Source organism: Leucopleurus acutus (assembly GCF_964270905.1).
Source record: "Leucopleurus acutus genome assembly, chromosome: 7".
NCBI classification, from domain to species: domain Eukaryota; kingdom Metazoa; phylum Chordata; class Mammalia; order Artiodactyla; family Delphinidae; genus Leucopleurus; species Leucopleurus acutus.
The window spans coordinates 68,240,126-68,257,658 of NC_139150.1; the positions used below are offsets into that span (position 1 = coordinate 68,240,126).

At 39.2% G+C, this 17,533-nt stretch overlaps 1 protein-coding gene and 1 pseudogene across 3 annotated transcripts in view; one reads left to right on the top strand and one right to left on the bottom strand.

Moving 5' to 3' along the window:
- DENND4C (DENN domain containing 4C) overlaps nt 1–17,533 on the top strand; it is a 128,636-nt gene that overhangs the window by 17,054 nt on the left and 94,049 nt on the right. For both annotated transcript variants that reach the window (XM_082843594.1, XM_082843593.1), the window contains exon 2: nt 15,528–15,849. In XM_082843594.1, coding sequence (XP_082699720.1) covers nt 15,545–15,849 — 305 coding nt within the window. In that variant the 5' untranslated portion in view covers nt 15,528–15,544. The remainder of the gene's footprint in view (nt 1–15,527; nt 15,850–17,533) is intronic.
- Nucleotides 7,337–8,420, bottom strand: LOC309963681 (cytochrome c oxidase subunit 6B1-like; annotated as a pseudogene). The gene has a single exon. The product of its transcript is annotated as a cytochrome c oxidase subunit 6B1-like (transcript).

The following is a 17,533-nucleotide window of genomic DNA, read 5'->3' on the forward strand; positions in this document are numbered from 1 at the left end:
TCCCTAGGTAGGTTTATTCCTAGGTATTTTATTCTTTTTGTTGCAATGGTAAATGGGAGTGTTTCCTTAATTTCTTTTTCAGATATTTCATCATTAGTGTATAGGAATGGAAGAGATTTCTGTGCATTAATTTTGTATCCTGCAACTTCACCAGATTTATTGATTAGCTCTAGTAGTTTTCTGGTGGTATCTTTAGGATTCTCTATGTATAGTATCATGTCATCTGCAAACAGTGACAGTTTTAGTTTTTCTTTTCCAATTTGTATTCCTCTTATTTCTTTTTTTTCTCTGATTGCTGAGGCTAGGACTTCCAAAACTATGTTGAATAATAGTGGTGAGAGTGGACATCCTTGTCTTGTTCCTGATCTTAGAGGAAATGCTTTCAGTTTTTCACCATTGAGAATGATGTTTGCTGTGGGTTTGTCATATATGGCCTTTATTATGTTGACGTAGGTTCCCTCTATGCCCACTTTCTGGAGAGTTTTTATCATAAATGTGTGTTGAATTTTGTCAAAAGCTTTTTCTGCATCTATTGAGATGATCATATGGTTTTTATTCTTCCATTTGTTAATATGGTGTGTCACAGTGATTGATTTGCTTATATTGAAGAATCCTTGCATCCCTGGGATAAATCCCACTTGATAATGGTGTATGATCCTTTTAATGTGTTGTTGGATTCAGTTTGCTAGTATTTGGTTGAGGATTTTTTCATCTATATTCATCAGTGATATTGGTCTGTAATTTTCTTTTTTTGTAGCATCTTTGTCTGGTTTTGGTATCAGGGTGATGGTGGCCTCATAGAATGAGTTTGGGAGTGTTCTTTCCTCCACAGTTTTTTGGAAGAGTTTGAGAAGGATGGGTGTTAACTCTTCTCTAAATGTTTGATAGAATTCACCTGTGAAGCCATCTGGTCCTGGACTTTTGTTTGTTGGAAGATTTTTAATCACAGTTTCAATTGCATGACTTGTGATTGGTCTGTTCATATTTCGTATTTCTTCCTGGTTCAGTCTTGGAAGGTTATACCTTTCTAGAATTTGTCCATTTCTTCCAGGTTTTCCATTTTATTGGCATAGAGTTCCTTGTAGTAGTCTCTTAGGATGCTTTGTATTTCAGTGGTGTCTGTTGTAACTTCTTTTTCATTTCAAATTTTATTGATTTGAGTCCTCTCCCTCTTTTTCTTGATGAGTCTGGCTAATGGTTTATCAATTCTGTTTATCTTCTCAAAGAACCAGCTTTTAGTTTTATTGATCTCTGCTATTGTTTTCTTTGTTTCTGCTTCATTTATTTCTGCTCTGATCTTTATGGTTTCTTTCCTTCTGCTAACTTTGGGTTTTGTTTGTTCTTCTTTCTCTAGTTCCTTTAGGTGTAAGGTTAGATTATTTATTCGAGATTTTTCTTGTTTCTTGAGGTAGGCTTGTATAGCTATAAACTTACCTCTTCGAACTGCTTTTGCTGCATCTCATAGGTTTTGGATTGTTGTGTTATCATTGTCATTTGTCTGTAGGTATTTTTTGATTTCCTCAGTGATCTCTTGGTTATTTAGTAACGTAGTGTTTAGCCTCCATGTGTTTGTCTTTTTTACGTTTTCTCCCCTGTAATTAATTTCTGATCTCATAGCGTTGTGGTCTGAAAGGATGCTTGATATGATTTCAATTTTCTTAAATTTCCTGAGGCTTGATTTGTGACCCAAGATGTGATCTATCCTGGAGAATGTTTGTGCGCACTTGAGAAGAAAGTGTAATCTGCTGTTTTTGGATGGAATGTCCTATAAATATCAATTAAATCTATCTGGTCTATTGTGTCATTTAAAGCTTCTGTTTCCTCATTTATTTTCATTTTGGATGATCTGTCCATTGGTGTAAGTGAGGTGTTAAAGTCCCCCACTATTATTGTGTTACTGTCCATTTCCTTTTTTACAGCTGTTAGCAGTTGCCTTATTTATTGAGGTGCTCCTATGTTGGGTGCATATATATTTATAATTGTTATATCTTCTTCTTGGATTGATCCCTTGATCATTATGTAGTGTCCTTGCTTGTCTCTTGTAACATTTTTTATTTTAAAGTCTATTTTATCTGATATGAGTATTGCTACTCCAGCTTTCTTTTGATTTCCATTTGCATGGAATATCTTTTTCCATCCCCTCACTTTCAGTCTGTATGTGTCCCTAGGTCTGAAGTGGGTCTCTTGTAGACAGCATATATATGGGTCTTGTTTTTGTATCCATTCAGCAAGCCTGTGTCTTTTGGTTGGAGCATTTAATCCATTCACGTTTAAGGTACTTATCGATATGTAGGTTCCTATGACCATTTTCTTAATTGTTTTGGGTTTGTTTTTGTAGGTCCTTTTCTTCTCTTGTGTTTCCCACTTAGAGAAGTTCCTTTAGCATTTGTTGTTGATTTGGTGGTGCTGAATTCTCTTAGCTTTTGCTTGTCTGTAAAGTTTTTGATTTCTCCATCGGATCTGAATGAGATCCTTGCCAGGTAGAGTAATCTTGGTTGTAGGTTCTTCCCTTTCATCACTTCAAGTATATCATGCCACTCCCTTCTGGCTTGTAGAGTTTCTGCTGAGAAATCAACTGTTAACCTTATGGGAGTTCCCTTGTATGTTATTTGTCATTTTTCCCTTGCTGCTTTCAGTAATTTTTCTTTGTCTTTAATTTTTGCCAATTTGATTACTGTGTGTCTTGGCATGTTTCTCCTTGGTTTTATCCTGTATGGGACTCACTGCGCTTCCTGGACTTGGGTGGCTATTTCCTTTCCCATGTTAGGGACGTTTTTGACTATAATCTCTTCAGATATTTTCTCTGGTCCTTTCTCTCTCTCTTCTCCTTCTGGGACTCCTATAATGCGAATGTTGTTGCATTTAATGTTGTCCCAGAGGTCTTTTAGGCTGTCTTCATTTCTTTTCATTCTTTTTTCTTTGTTCTGTTCCACGGCAGTGTATGCCACCATTCTGTCTTCCAGGTCCCTTATCCGTTCTTCTGCCTCAGTTATTCTGCTCTTGATTCCTTCTAGTGAAGTTCTCATTTCAGTTATTGTATTGTTCATCGCTGTTTGTTTGTTCTTTAATTCTTCTAGGTCTTTGATAAACATTTCTTGTATCTTCTCGATCTTTGCCTCCATTGTTTTTCCGAGGTCTTGGGTCATCTTCACTATCATTATTCTGAATTCTTTTTCTGGAAGGTTGCCTATCTCCACTTCATTTAGTTGTTTTTCTGGGGTTTTATCTTGTTTCTTCATCTGGTACATAGCCCTCTGCCTTTTCATCTTGTCTGTCTTTCTGTGAATGTGGTTTTTGTTCCACAGGCTCCAGGATTGTAGTTCTTCTTGCTTCTGCTGTCTGTTCTCTGGTGGATGAGGCTATCTAAGAGGCTTGTTCAAGTTTCCTGATGGGAGGGACTGGTCTGGGTAGAGCTGACTGTTGCTCTGGTGGGCAGAGCTCAGTAAAACTTTAATCCGCTTGACTGCTGATGGGTGGGGCTGGGTTCCCTCCCTGTTGGCTGTTTGGCCTGAGGCAACCCAACACTGGAGCCTACCTGGGCTCTTTGGTGGGGCTATGGTGGACTCTGGGAGGGCTCATGCCAAGGAGTACTTCCCAGAACTTTTGCTGCCTGTGTCCTTATCCCCATGGTGAGCCACAGCCACCCTCCACCTCTGCAGGAGACCCTCTAACACTAGCAGGTAGGTCTGGTTCAGTCTCCCCTGGGTTCACTGCTCCTTCCTCTGGGTCCCGATGCACACACTACTTTGTGTGTGCCCTCCAAGAGTGGAGTCTCTGTTTTCCCCAGTCCTGTCAAAGTCCTGCAATCAAATCCCACTAGCCTTCGAAGTCTGATTCTCTAGGAATTCCTCCTCCCGTTGCCGAACCCCCAGGTTAGGAAGCCCGACGTAGGGCTCAGAACCTTCACTCCAGTGGGTGGACTTCTGTGGTATGTGTTCTCCAGTCTGTGAGTCACCCACCGAGCAGTTATGGGATTTGATTTTGCTGTGATTGTGCCCCTCCTACCGTCTCATTGTGGCTTCTCCTTTGTCTTTGGATGTGGGGTATCTTTTTTGGTGAGTTCCAGTGTCTTCCTGTCGATGATTGTCCAGCAACTAGTTGTGATTCTGGTGTTCTCACAAGAAGGAGTGAAAGCGCGTCCTTCTACTCCGCCATCTTGGTTCAGCTCCTGTTTTCTTAAGGTTTCTCTCTCTGTTTTTTTTTTTGCGGTACGCGGTCCTCTCACTCTTGTGGCCTCTCCCGTTGCAAAGCACAGGCTCCGGATGCGCAGGCTCAGTGGCCATGGCTCACGGGCCCAGCCGCTCCGCAGCATGTGGGATCTTCCCAGACCAGGGCATGAACCCGTGTCCCCTGCATTGGAAGGCGGACTCTCAACCACCGCGCCACCAGGGAAGCCCCCTCTCTCTGTTTTTAATGTCCTGCTTTTTGTTCCTTTTTGGATTGAGTGTATTTTAATATTCCATTTATCTCCACATTGGTTTATTAACTATACATCTTTTTTATTAAGTACTTGCCTTAGGGTTTATTATATGCATCTTTAACTTTCAGCAGTTTACCTACAAATAGTGTTATAGTAGTTCATATACTACCTAGGAGTTTTAATTTTGTATACTTTCATTCTCTTCCATTCTTCATTAAAAAAGGGGATAATACTAGTTATACCTTGTTGGGTTGTTAGGAGTATGAAATGAGTTAATGCATCTAAAATATTTAGAACATAGCTCATGCTTTTATTTATATTGGGAGTAATAGAAGACGACTTCATTAGATGTTCTTGAATCTGCAGATTGCAGGTTTCTCTTTAACTTGCCTCAACTACACCCAAGACTATTGGTTCTCAATTCTGACTGTATATTACAATTAACTGGGCAGCTTAAAAATTTTTGATGGGAGTGTGCCACCCTCAGAAATTCTTATTTTCTTGGTCTGATTTTAATAAGTATTCTATTAGATTCTAATGTGTAGTTAGAATAGAGAGCCATTACCCTAGACTTTATCATCAAGATCTATAACTTAAAGTATTTTAAGCATCTAATTCTGACTTCCATTTCTTTTTCTGCCAGCTCACATACTTTGATACCATATTTTGACACTTCTTGGATTCTATCTAGACCACCAGGCCATTAGTCATACAACTCTTGCACTGTCCATCATGCACCTCATACAGTAACTTCTTTCCTTACCCAATTACATTGATTCATTGAATAAAAATGGTAATGCCTGCTAATGTTCTGTACTATTTTGTGGGGTCAGTTTATCATCTCTCTTGTTTCTTCCTTCACTGTAATTAGGGCAAAACTTCAGCCCTGATAAAACACAATTCGTTGCAAACTCTGTGTTCCCTTGAACCTGAGTAGCTGAGTGTGATTGGAGAAAACAAACAACAGTGCTGACTGGTCTCACTTTAAATTTATGGCCACGAATATCCCTTGTGCCCTCAGTATTACCTAGTCATTTTGCTCTTCCACTTTCATTACTAAGAAGACTACTTACTCTCTTTTCTTTCCTTACTCTTTTTTCTCTCTCTTTCTCTCTGTATATGCCAAGTCCTCCATCTGTGCTGCGTTTTCTTGTCTATTTAAGGATTTTGCCCTGCATCATCTTTCTTTCCTGATGAATCATATTTGCAAGCGTAAGAACATGCTGTAACATCTCAAAATCTGTCTTTGTCTGTCTGTCTCTCTGTCTCACACACACACACACACAGACACACACACACACCTTTCTTTCTCATGTAGAGAAAAATTTGTTGCAAAGACTTGCTCATACTTATCGTCTCTATTTTCTTACTTTGCGTTTTCTCTCCAACTCGCTCCAGGTTGGCTCTTCTACACCTTCACCAACTAAACCCATTCTAGTCAGTGTTCTCAGTCTTAAAGTTCTTTACCTCTCATCAGCATTTGACACGATTGATCGGTCCCTAGTTTTGGGAAAACCTCACTTGGTTTTCTGAATGCTATGTCATCCTGAATCTTGTCTGATTTATGACAGTTCCTTCTCAGTCTTGTTTTCTAGCTTCTCTTCCCTTGCCTCAAAAGTTGGAGTGGGGCTTCCCTGGTGGCGCAGTTGTTGAGAGTCCACCTGCCGATGCAGGGGACGCAGGTTCGTGCCCCGGTCCGGGAAGATCCCACATGCCGCGGAGCAGCTGGGACCGTGAGCCGTGGCCACTGAGCATGCGCGTCCGGAGCCTGTGCTCCGCAACGGGAGAGGCCACAGCAGTGAGAGGCCCGCGTACCGCAAAAAAAAAAAAAAAAAAAAGTTGGAGTGCCCTCGGCTTAGGCCTTTTCTGTGTCAGTATTTGTCACTTTTTAGGGTATCTTATTTAATTTTGTGGTTATAAGTATCATTAATTCACTGTTGACTCCAGCCTTGATATCTTTATCAAACGCCACACTGTATTGGAGTGCCTTCTCCACTTGAATGTTTTAGTAGGCATCTCAGACTTAACTTGTCCGATACAGAATGTTGGGTGTATTTACTCAAACTTACTCTTTCCTCAGACTTTACCATCTCAATATATGGCACCCCCATCCACCCACTTGGTTAGGCCACAAACTGGAAGTCATTCTTAGTTTCTCTTTTCCCTCATACCTCCAATCCATCAGTAGCATTTTTACCTTTAAACTGTATCTCAAATCTTGCCATTTCTTGTCACTCCCACTCCTTTGCCTTAATATAAGCCATTATTATCTCTCTTTTGGACTGCTACAGTTACCTTCTAACTGCACTCCCTGCTTCTGCTCTTTTCTCCCTCTACTCTGTGTACAGCAACTACTGTGATTTTTTTTTAAAGACACAGCACTGTCATCTGGAGGCTGCTAGTTGCTTCCCAGCATGTTTAGAATAAAATCTAGAGACCTTACCTAGCCTAAAAGGTCCTGTATGATTTCCGCCTTCACTGACCTCATCTTTCAATAGTCCCCTAAGCTCCAGAACCATGGCTTTCTTGTTGTTCCTCAAAGATCAAGGTATTTACTTGCCCTTAGGCTTTTTAAAAAATTTTCTTCCTGCTTGGAATGTTTTCTGTTGTCATATGATTTAGTCTTTCCTTTCACTTCAACCCCTGCTCAGATTTTTCCTTCTTACTTCTTCAAAGAGATCTTCCTTGACTGCCGTGTAAAAATAAGCACTTCCATTATCACTTTCTTTCCCTATATCTTGCTTTATTTTTATTCATAGCATGTATGCTTTGTGAAATTATTTATTTATAAGTCTATAGTTATTTACTGATTATTTCCCAACTATAATGTAAGCTCCATAAGGACATGACATTTGGTATTTTCATTGCTTTAATTCCTCGCATTTAGAACAAGGTCTGAGACTCAGTCATAGGTTATTAATGTACCAGTAATGATTGTTTGGCAAACATAAGAGCTCCTTCCCATTAGCCACAAAACTGTAAAATACTTATGAATAATCCTAACAAACAATGTAGAAGATCTGGGTGAGGAAAATCATGAGACTTTACTTAAAGGCTTAAAAAAAAAAATGACCTAAATAAAATGGAGAGCCATACCGTATGCACTTGACTGGAGAACTTAATATTGTAAAGTCGGCTGTTCTCCTTAAATAATCTGGGTTTTAGAGTTGTTCCTAACAGAGATCTCAACTTTTTTCCTCCTGAAACTTGATAAGCTTGGATGAGTAAGCCTGGAAAGTTTTTTTTTTTTTCCCACTCTTCCAATGAGTATTTATTATTAGTTAAGCCATGATTCAGGATCCCAGGGTGGGGATCACCATGTACCCAGGTCCCCCTTCACCACCCTGAGCAGAAGGATGGAGGACAGAAGAGGAGAGGTGGAGCCAGTTCAGATCTTCCCTGGAAACATGCTTTCTGCCCAGCGGTCATCCCAGGTTGACACCCAGGCTATAGGGCAGAGAGACTTGTACACACACCAGTATCATTCACACATGGGGACATCACCTCCTTTAGCAGACATTGCCTTCTCACAGTGGTGGAAGCCTAGGTAGTTCCGCCAGCAGTCCCGGTCTGGCTTTGGTTGGGGAAGTGGCTGTCAAAAGGAGCAGGCTGATAGTTCTTGATTTTGGAGTTGATGTCTTCTGCCACAGAGCTGACTCCTAAAGACACCCCTGAAGCCGCTGGAAGCTCAATGTGACCCTCATCAGAGATGCCAGACAAGCCTGGAAAGTTTTTAAAAGGGTGAAGAGGGAGTTTATCTACCACATCAAAAAACATACAGAACTGTTATAATTAGCTGTGGGTGGTACTAGCTTGGAAATTGGCTAATGAAACAAAATAGAGGTTAGATTTTTTTTTGGGGGGATTATATAGGATTTTAGTATATATGATTTTAGTATTTAGTATGTAGATAAAGGTGAGAAAAGAATTCATCAGTAAGTTAACCATTCCATTATAAGTAGATGACGTGATTATACATGCTACAGAGCATTTGTAAAGCAGTGATACCCATTAGGTTTATTTGAGGTGTGTAGGGCTCTTGCAGTTAAGGATCTAGTTAACGTATGCCTTTAGGTCATCTTCTGTTTCATAAAATATTTCCCTCGCTTCTTCATGGATTCATTTTTTGATCTGATAATGTGTTTACCTCTCTTCCTTTTAATTTGTATTACTTCCACTGTGTATTTAGTAGTCAAATAAACTTAACAGAATTTTAAAAATAAACTGTCATTAAACGGACTCTGAATGAGAGACTGAAGTGCATTAAGTATGTATGTTTTGCTGCTTGGTGATATCTATGGCAGCTCTTAATGGCTGGTTCTTGGCTGTATATGAATTGGTGAGGTTGCCAGATAGCTGAGTTTCAGAAACTTGTGAAGTGTTATTTTACTCTGTTACTTTGTGTTCAAAGTGAATAAAGTTTAGGTTTGATTTAGCTTTTAAAGAAAACAAAGGAAAAAACTCCCTGGGGGAGAATTGATCAGGTCTTTGTATTTCTCTCTCTCTCTCTCTCTGTGTACATATACATATATGTATATACAAATATATGTACATATATATACAAAATAATTTAGCACATTTTATATTCTAGTTTTCCAACATTGTAGAGAGTGTAGCTAAAATTGGGAATATTCAGATTAGCAGTGATGCTTTTCTGTATACTTCTTGAGTTGAAAGCAGTGTTATTTCACTCTTATTTTCATACTTTTTCCACTTTCCTCCATTTCCCCCTATACTTTTGTTGAAACCTCAAAGGATAGGAACTGCTTTAATAAAAACTTTTTACTTTGAGCAAGATTTGGACTACCGTAATGCGCTCCATTATACCCTTCGCTGAGATTTATAGGACCATGAAGTACCATTTACCACATTGCACTTTCTCTTTATGCATATTATTATTATTATTATTTTAAAAATCTGTTTTATTTTACTTATTTATTTTTGGCTGGGTTGGGTCTTCGTTGCTGTGTGCGGGCTTCTCATTGCGGTGGCTTCTCTTGTTGTGGAGCACAGGCTCTAGGTGTGCGGGCTTCAGTAGTTGTGGCACGTGGGCTCAGTAGTTGTGGCTCACCGGCTCTAGAGCGCAGGCTCAGTAGTTGTGTCACACGGGCTTTGTTGCTCCGCAGCATGTGGGATCTTCCCGGACCAGGGCTCGAACCCATGTCCCCTGCATTGGCAGGTGGATTCTTAACCACTGTGCCACCAGGGAAGTCCCTAACCAGGTCAATATTTTTTAAATGAAATTTAGAAATTGTTCTTTTCTCGATATTTAATCTTTAGAGTGAATATAGCCTGCTTATGTGTTTTGTTTGAACTTACTAGTGTTCTAGGATTTTGAATTAGTTGCTGATACTTTAAAACTTGGAGATTTACATTAAAAATCTGGATTATTCCAATGCTCGAGTCTGTACAGTCAGGGTAAAGTTGGAAAGGAACTAACTGGGCTCTCTAAGGCCCTGGCAGTCACACTTGGCACGAGAGGTAGATGACACATGTTTAGGTCACAAGAGTTCTACCCTGGAATGTTGGGGAAAAAAATCCGGATTATTTTGGCTTCCCTTGAAAAGACAAAAAGGAAATTCTGGTTTTGCCCAGTCTGTTTGGCAACAGTTGGATGGATCTGACCAGTAGTGGCTGCCTGTGGTCTCTAGTTCCCACAACTCTTATATCCTGTATGACCCCTTTAAAGCATCTGTGTTTTCAGCCTTTCTTTACAGCCCTCCTTCTTTACAAAACTTTCAGTTGCAGGTGCAACAGTAGAGAATTACACTGCTTTGTGTTCTTAAAAAGAAACTGATTTTATCTGAAATGACTTGCTTTTTCAATTTTGTAGCTCCATGATCCAGCCAGCATAACTGATGTTGATAATGCTTTCTAAATGAAATCACTAAGGTGCTATTTTAAATTGCTTTAATGTAGCAAATAACTTTGATAATACTCTAGTTTCTTTGTGGTTTAAACAGTGTTCATTTTTCATTCTGTAAGGCTTGGAACACCAAGGAACACATAGTTTTGAACCTTTAAAAAACTCTTTGTGTTACAATGAGAGGAATTTTGTAAACTACATTTAGCCTTGTAAATTGAAGTTAATAGTATTTTGTTGATATTAACAGTATTTATTGAAATGTATGCCATTCTAAACAGTAAGGTGAAATGAAATTGATTCTGAAAGGTTATCTTGGCTATAGTTGGAAAATGAAGTCTAATGATATTTAACTATATATCTAAGTTTTTAATAAATATTTTAATATTTTTTAAAAGGTTTTGTTAATACAGACTCATTTTTACCAGAGATAAAGAAGGTCGTTTTGTAATGATAAAAAGGTCAGTTCATCGAAAGGATGTAGTAATTCTAAATAGTTATGCCCTTAATAACAGAGCTTCAAAGTACGTGAAGCAAAAACTGATAGAACTGAAAAGAGAAATCAACAGATCTATAATTATAGTCAGAACTATAGTTTGAATACCACTCTGTTAATAATTGATTGAACAAGCGGACAAAATCTGCAAGGATATATAGATTTGAACAACACTAATAACCTTCTTGACCTCTGTCCAACAACAAAACACACATTCTGCTAAAATGCACATTGTATAATTATCAAATAGACTATATTCTTAGCCATAAAACTAATCTCAATAAACGTAAAAGACTTCAAGTCATACACAGTATATCGTCTGAGCACAGTGTAATTAAGTTAGAAGTCAGTAACCGAAAGATTCTTGGAAAATTTCCAAGTACAAAATTTGGAAACTGAAAACATACTTTAAATAGCCCATTGGGGGCTTCCCTGGTGGCGCAGTGGTTGAGAGTCCGCCTGCCGATGCAGGGGACGCGGGTTCGTGACCTGGTCCGGGAAGATCCCACATGCCGCAAAGCGGCTGGGCCCGTGAGCCATGGCCACTGAGCTTGCGCGTCCGGAGCCTGTGCTCTGCAACGGGAGAGGCCACAACAATGAGAGGCCCGCGTACCGCAACAACAACAACAAAAAATAGCCATTGGTCAAAGAAAATAAGAAAGAGAAATTTAAAAATATTTTGAACTGAATAAGAAGAAAACATACCTGAATCTGTGGGATGCCACTAAAACATTGTTGGGGGGGGGGTGCATTTTAGCTCTAAATACCTACATTAGGAAAGAAGAAAGATCTCAAATCAGTGGCCTCCTCTTCCACCGTAGGAAAGTAGAAGAAGAAGAGCAAATTAAAGTCTACATAGGGACTTCCCTGGTGGTCCAGTGTTTAAGACTCCGGGCTCCCAATGCAGGGAGCCTGGGTTGCATCCCTGGTCAGGGAATTAGATCCCACATGCCGCAACTAAGAGCCCACATGCCGCAACGAAGATCCCGCATGTGGCAACAAAGATCCTGTGTGCACACAACTAAGACCCAGCACAGGCAAATAAATAAATAAATCTTAAAAAAAAAAGTCTACATAAACAGAGGAAAGGAAGTAATAAAGTTCCAAGTAGAAATCAATGAAATACAAAAGTAATAGAAAAAAACCAGTGAAACTGAAAGCTGGTTCTTAGAGAAGATCAATAAAATTGACAGTTTTCTAGCCAGACTGATCAGGATAAAAAGAGAGAAGACACAGACTTACTGATATCAAGAATGAGAGACGTGACATCACTACATAATCTACAGATACTAAAAGGATAATAAGGGAATATTATGAAGAATTTTATACAGTAAATTACACAACTTAGATGAAATGGACAAATTCCTTGCCATAGACTCAATGTGTATGCCCTCTCCCAATTCTTATGTTAAAACGTTATCCCCAGTGTGATGGTATTTGGAGGTAGGACTTTGGGCGGTGCTTTGGTCATGTGGGTGAAACCCTCATGAATGGTATTAGTGTCTTTCTAAAAGAGACTAGGAAGACCCCTTGTTCCTTTCCACCCTGTGAAGTTACAGTGAAAAGACAGCCCTCTATGAACTAGGAAGCCAGCCATCACTAGACACTGAATCTGCCAGTGCCTTGATCTTGGACTTCCCAGCCTCAAGAAGTAAATTTTTTGTTGTTTATAAGTCACCCAACCTATGGTATAGCAGCCTGAATGGACTAAGACCTTCACAAACTATGAAAGTTTACTCAAGAAGAAATACGTAATCTGAATTGCCCTATGTGTTAAGGGAAATGAATTTATAGTTTAAAACCTACCCTCAGGGCTTCCCTGGTGGCGCAGTGGTTGGGAGTCCGCCTGCCGATGCAGGGGACGCGGGTTCGTGCCCTGGTCTGGGGGGATCCCACATGCCGCGGGGCGGCTGGGCCCGTGGGCCATGGCCGCTGAGCCTGCACATCCGGAGCCTGTGCCCCGCAATGGGAGAGGCCACAGCAGTGAGGGGCCCGCGTACCGCAAAAACAACAACAACAACAACAAAAAAAACCTACCCTCAAAGAAAACTCTAGACCCAGATAATTTCACAGGTGAATTCTATCAAACATTTAAGGAAGACATAATAACAATTCTATACAAACTCTTCATGAAAATTGAAAGGGGGAAAGTCTTCCCGACTCATTCTGTGAGACTGACATTACCTTGATGTGAAAACCAGATAAAAGACATTACAAGAGGGAAAAAAAAACAAAACAAAACTATAGACCAGTATCCCTCATTAACATATATAAAATTTCAAACAAAATTTTAGTGAACAGAATCCAAGGATGTATGAAAAGGATAATGTATGCATGGAAAATAAGCACATGAAAAGGTGGTCAACATTACTAGTTATTAGAAAGATACAAATTAAAACTATAGCTAAGTATCACTGTAGACATAGTAGAATCTAGTTTAAATTAAAACGACTGACCTTATAGAGTGTTGGAGAGGATGTGGAACAGCGGCACTCTCATATACTGATGATAGGAATGTAAAACGGTATACTCACTCTAGAAAACTATTTGGCACTTTTTTAGAATTGCATATGCCTACCAGGTGATCTAGCCATTCCATCTTAGAATTTACCTAAGGTAAATGAAAGCATACGTGCACACTGCTTGTACATGGGTATTCATGATAGCTTTATAATAGCCCCAAACTGAAAATAACCTGTATGTTTATTAACATGGGTGAATGGATAAACATTTTGTAGTATATTCAACAGTGGAATATTACTCAGCAATAAAAATGAATGAACTTGATATAAACAGTAACATGGATGAATCTCAGAATAATTACAATGAGTGAAAGGAGCCAGACAAAAAAGAATATACTGTATGATGTCGTTTATATCAATTCTAGAAACTAATCTACAGTGACAGAAAGCAGGTCACTCCTTGCCTGGGGAGGGAGGGATGATGAAGGGGTACAAGAATATTTTGGATGTTGATGGATGTGTTCACCATCTTGATTGTGATATGGTTTCACAGGTGTATGCATTTGTGAAAACTTACCAAACTGTACTCTTTAAAATATGTGCATTTTATTGTATGTAAATTATACCTCAGTAAAGTTATTTAAAAAGCACGTAAAATCCATAGAAATATTTAAAATTCCAGGGACTTTCCTGGTGGTCCAGTGGGTAAGACACTGTTTTCCCAATGCAGGGGGCCCGGGTTCGACCTCTGGTCGGGGAACTAGATCCTGCGTGCATGCCGCAACTAAGCGCCCGCATGCCGCAACTAAGACCCAGTGCAGCCTAAATTACTAAATAAATGAATAAATATTTAAAGAAAATAAAATTTCAAAAGCTTAATTTTATTTTTAGAGGTATTGAGTTTAAAGATAATAGAAATCTTGACTCAGTGTTCATATTCTCTAGGTTTCTACCATGTATTACCTAAGTCTCTTAATATGTATTTTTTAAAAAAAGAAACTGCTTTTTATTAATTAATCTATTTATTTATTTATTTATGACTGTGTTGGGTCTTCATTTCTGTGCAAGGGCTTTCTCTAGTTGCGGCAAGGGGGGGCCACTCTTCATCGCGATGCACGGGCCTTTCACTGTCGCGGCCTCTCCTGTTGCGGGTCACGGGCTCCAGACGCGCAGGCTCAGTAGTTGTGGCTCACGGGCCCAGCTGCTCCGCGGCATGTGGGATCTTCCCAGGCCAGGGCTCGAACCCTTGTCCCCTGCATTGGCTGGTAGATTCTCAACCACTGCGCCACCAGGGAGGCCCTGTTAATATGTATTTTGTATAACTTTGTCTTCTTTGGTTATGGTTTTTTATGCTCTGTCTGGTATCTATATATGAAATAGTTAATGACCCCTAAACTTACTTAGTTTACACAGTATTTACATAAAGTTTTTTAACTATAGGGACAGACTCCTGATTGGATTAAGAGACTGGTTTAATTATGCTTATTACTAGTACCTTTATCTTTTCTGTTAGACTTTGAATAATTCATGATGAACTCATTTCGTTTGCTTAAATGTGAAGTTCGCTCTAGGAATTCTGTAACTCAAAAGAGAATGACATTTAAAAAATAGTATGAATTTTGTTCATTATGTGCATTTTGCTGAAAGGAAAGCACCGTAGCCCACTTCTAATAGTTTGATTATCCTTAACAGGCACATAATAGGATCATAGTTGCATTACAAATGAATCGATGCTGTAAACTTGTACTTCATACTAGGTAAAAGCTGACAAGATGATATCAAAACAAGCTTCTTGGGTTTCCCTGGTGGCGCAGTGGTTAAGAATCCGCCTGCCAATGCAGGGGACACGGGTTCAAGCCTTGGTCTGGAAAGATCCCACATGCCGCGGAGCAACTAAGCCTGTGTGCCACAACTACTGAGCCTGTGCTGTAGAGCCTGTGAGCCACAAGTGCTGAACCCACGTGCCACAACTACTGAAGCCCACCTCAATGAGAAGCCTGCGCACTGCAACGAAGAGTAGCCCCGGCTCGCCACAACTAGAGAAAGCCCATGCGCAGCAATGAAGACCCAACGTGGCCAGAAATAAATAAATTTATTATTATTTTTTAAAAACAAATATTTTTTTTTAAAAAACAGTCTTCTTCTACAGAATAACAATTTGATTATAAATCCAACTGGGAAATGTGCCTGTTAATCACTTGTTAACTCAGGAGTATTTTAACTTAGTGAGTTAGGATAAAGCATTTTATTTAATTGATGTCTTTTTTTTTTCTTCCTCTCTTCTAGGATATATAGAAGCAGCCATGATAGAAGACAAAGGGCCAAGAGTGACTGACTACTTTGTTGTGGCAGGTCTCATTGATACATCTACTCTTTTGGATCAAGAAATAAATCGTTTAGATACTAAGTCTACTGGACCTAAAGCTCCAATTACAGATATTGCAGTTATTAACAAATCAGCTGGGGAAACAGTACCTGAGGGTTACACCTGTGTTGAAGCCACTCCGTCAGCTCTGCAGGCAAACTTGAACTACGGAAGTCTGAAAAGCCCAGAACTGTTCCTCTGTTATAAAAGAGGGAGAGATAAACCACCCCTTACTGACATTGGGTACGGTGACTTATTTTCTTTTGCTATAGTGAAGAGAATAAAATTTATTTAAGGTTCATGGCAATAGAAATTCAAAATCCTTGATAGTTCTATTATTGTTACTTCAAAATCAAGTATAGTAAGATATATGTATCTCTGTCCATCCTCACTGAATTTCTCTGTATAGGATTGAGTCATTAGATTATTTCCTTTCAAAAGTATATTGAAATGAAGGCGTTAGAGCCTGAAATATGATTTCATTTCTGTTTGTACATATCAGATAAGCTTATTAATTAAACATAAAAGAGCAAAAAGCTATAATAAAAGACAGTATATTTTTAAGGAGCTAGTTGGGTTACGCGATGAGCTTTTGTGAAGCTCTGAACTCATTTAACAAAGGAACATTCCTGTTTTAAAAAATACAATTGGGACTTCCCTGGCAGTCCAGTGGTTAAGACTCCCTGCTTCCACTGCAGGGGGCACGGGTTTGATCCCTGGTTGGGGAGCTAAGATCCTGCATGCCGTGAGGCATGGCCACACACACACACAAAAGATGAAAAATACAATTGCACTGTGTGGTTTTTGATGCCAGGAGCAAAGCATTTACGGTTTAGAAGGAGTATAGTTGTTATGAGGTATTTAGTGTCTAGTCCACAGCCAATGAAGATCATTCTTCTGTGTAAAAGCTTTTTCTCCAAAAACGTCTATGTTGACTCTTCTTTATATAAGATGTGCTTTTAGAATACCTGTAATACTTTACCATATATACATGTCATGTATTAAGCTCTTCTGCTCATTATAATTACCATCAGTTAGTACAAACATATGTATTTGAGAGCATCTTGGGAAATATTCAGGATCAATTTGTTCATTTATGCAAAACACGCAGTTGGAATTTTGATGGGTATTGCATTTAATCTGCATATCAATTTGGGGGGAGTATTGCCATCTTTACCATATTAAGTCTTCCAAACTATATGAGTTTTCTTTACATTTATTCAGGTCTTATTTCTTTTAGCACTGTTTTATGGGTTTTAGTGTACAAGTCTTTCACCTCCTTAATTAATTTTTAAAAGTATTTATTTATTTAATTTATTTGGTTGCGCTGGGTCTTAGTTGTGGCAGGTGGCCTCCTTAGTTGTGGCTCGCCCAGCTCCTTAGTTGTGGCATGCAGACTCTTAGTTGCAGCATGCATGTGGAATCTAGTTCCCTGACCAGGGATCAAACCCAGGCCCCCTGCATTGGGAGCACAGAGTCTTAACCACGGCACCACCAGAGAAGTCCCTCCTTAATTAATTTTATTAAATATTTCATTCTTTTGGATTCTGTTATAAACGGGATTATTTTCTTAATTTCTTGTTCGGATTGTTCTTTTTTGGATGTGTGGCAACACAGGTGGGTTTTATCAACTTCATGTGTTAATCTTATACCCTGCAATTTTGCTGAATTTGTTAGCTCTAATAGCTTTCTTGTGGATTTTGGGGGGACTTTTTATTGTGTAGGATCATGTCATTTGCAAATAGAGATAGTTTTATTCCTTCCTTTGCACTTTGATTTATCCCCCGCAAACACGCCCCCCTTGTCTTATTGCTCTGGCTAGAACTTAACAGTATAGTGTTGAATAGCAGTGGTGAAAGCAGGCATCCTTTTCTCATTCCTGATCATAGGTGGAAGGCTTTCAGTCTTGCACCATTGAGTATGATGT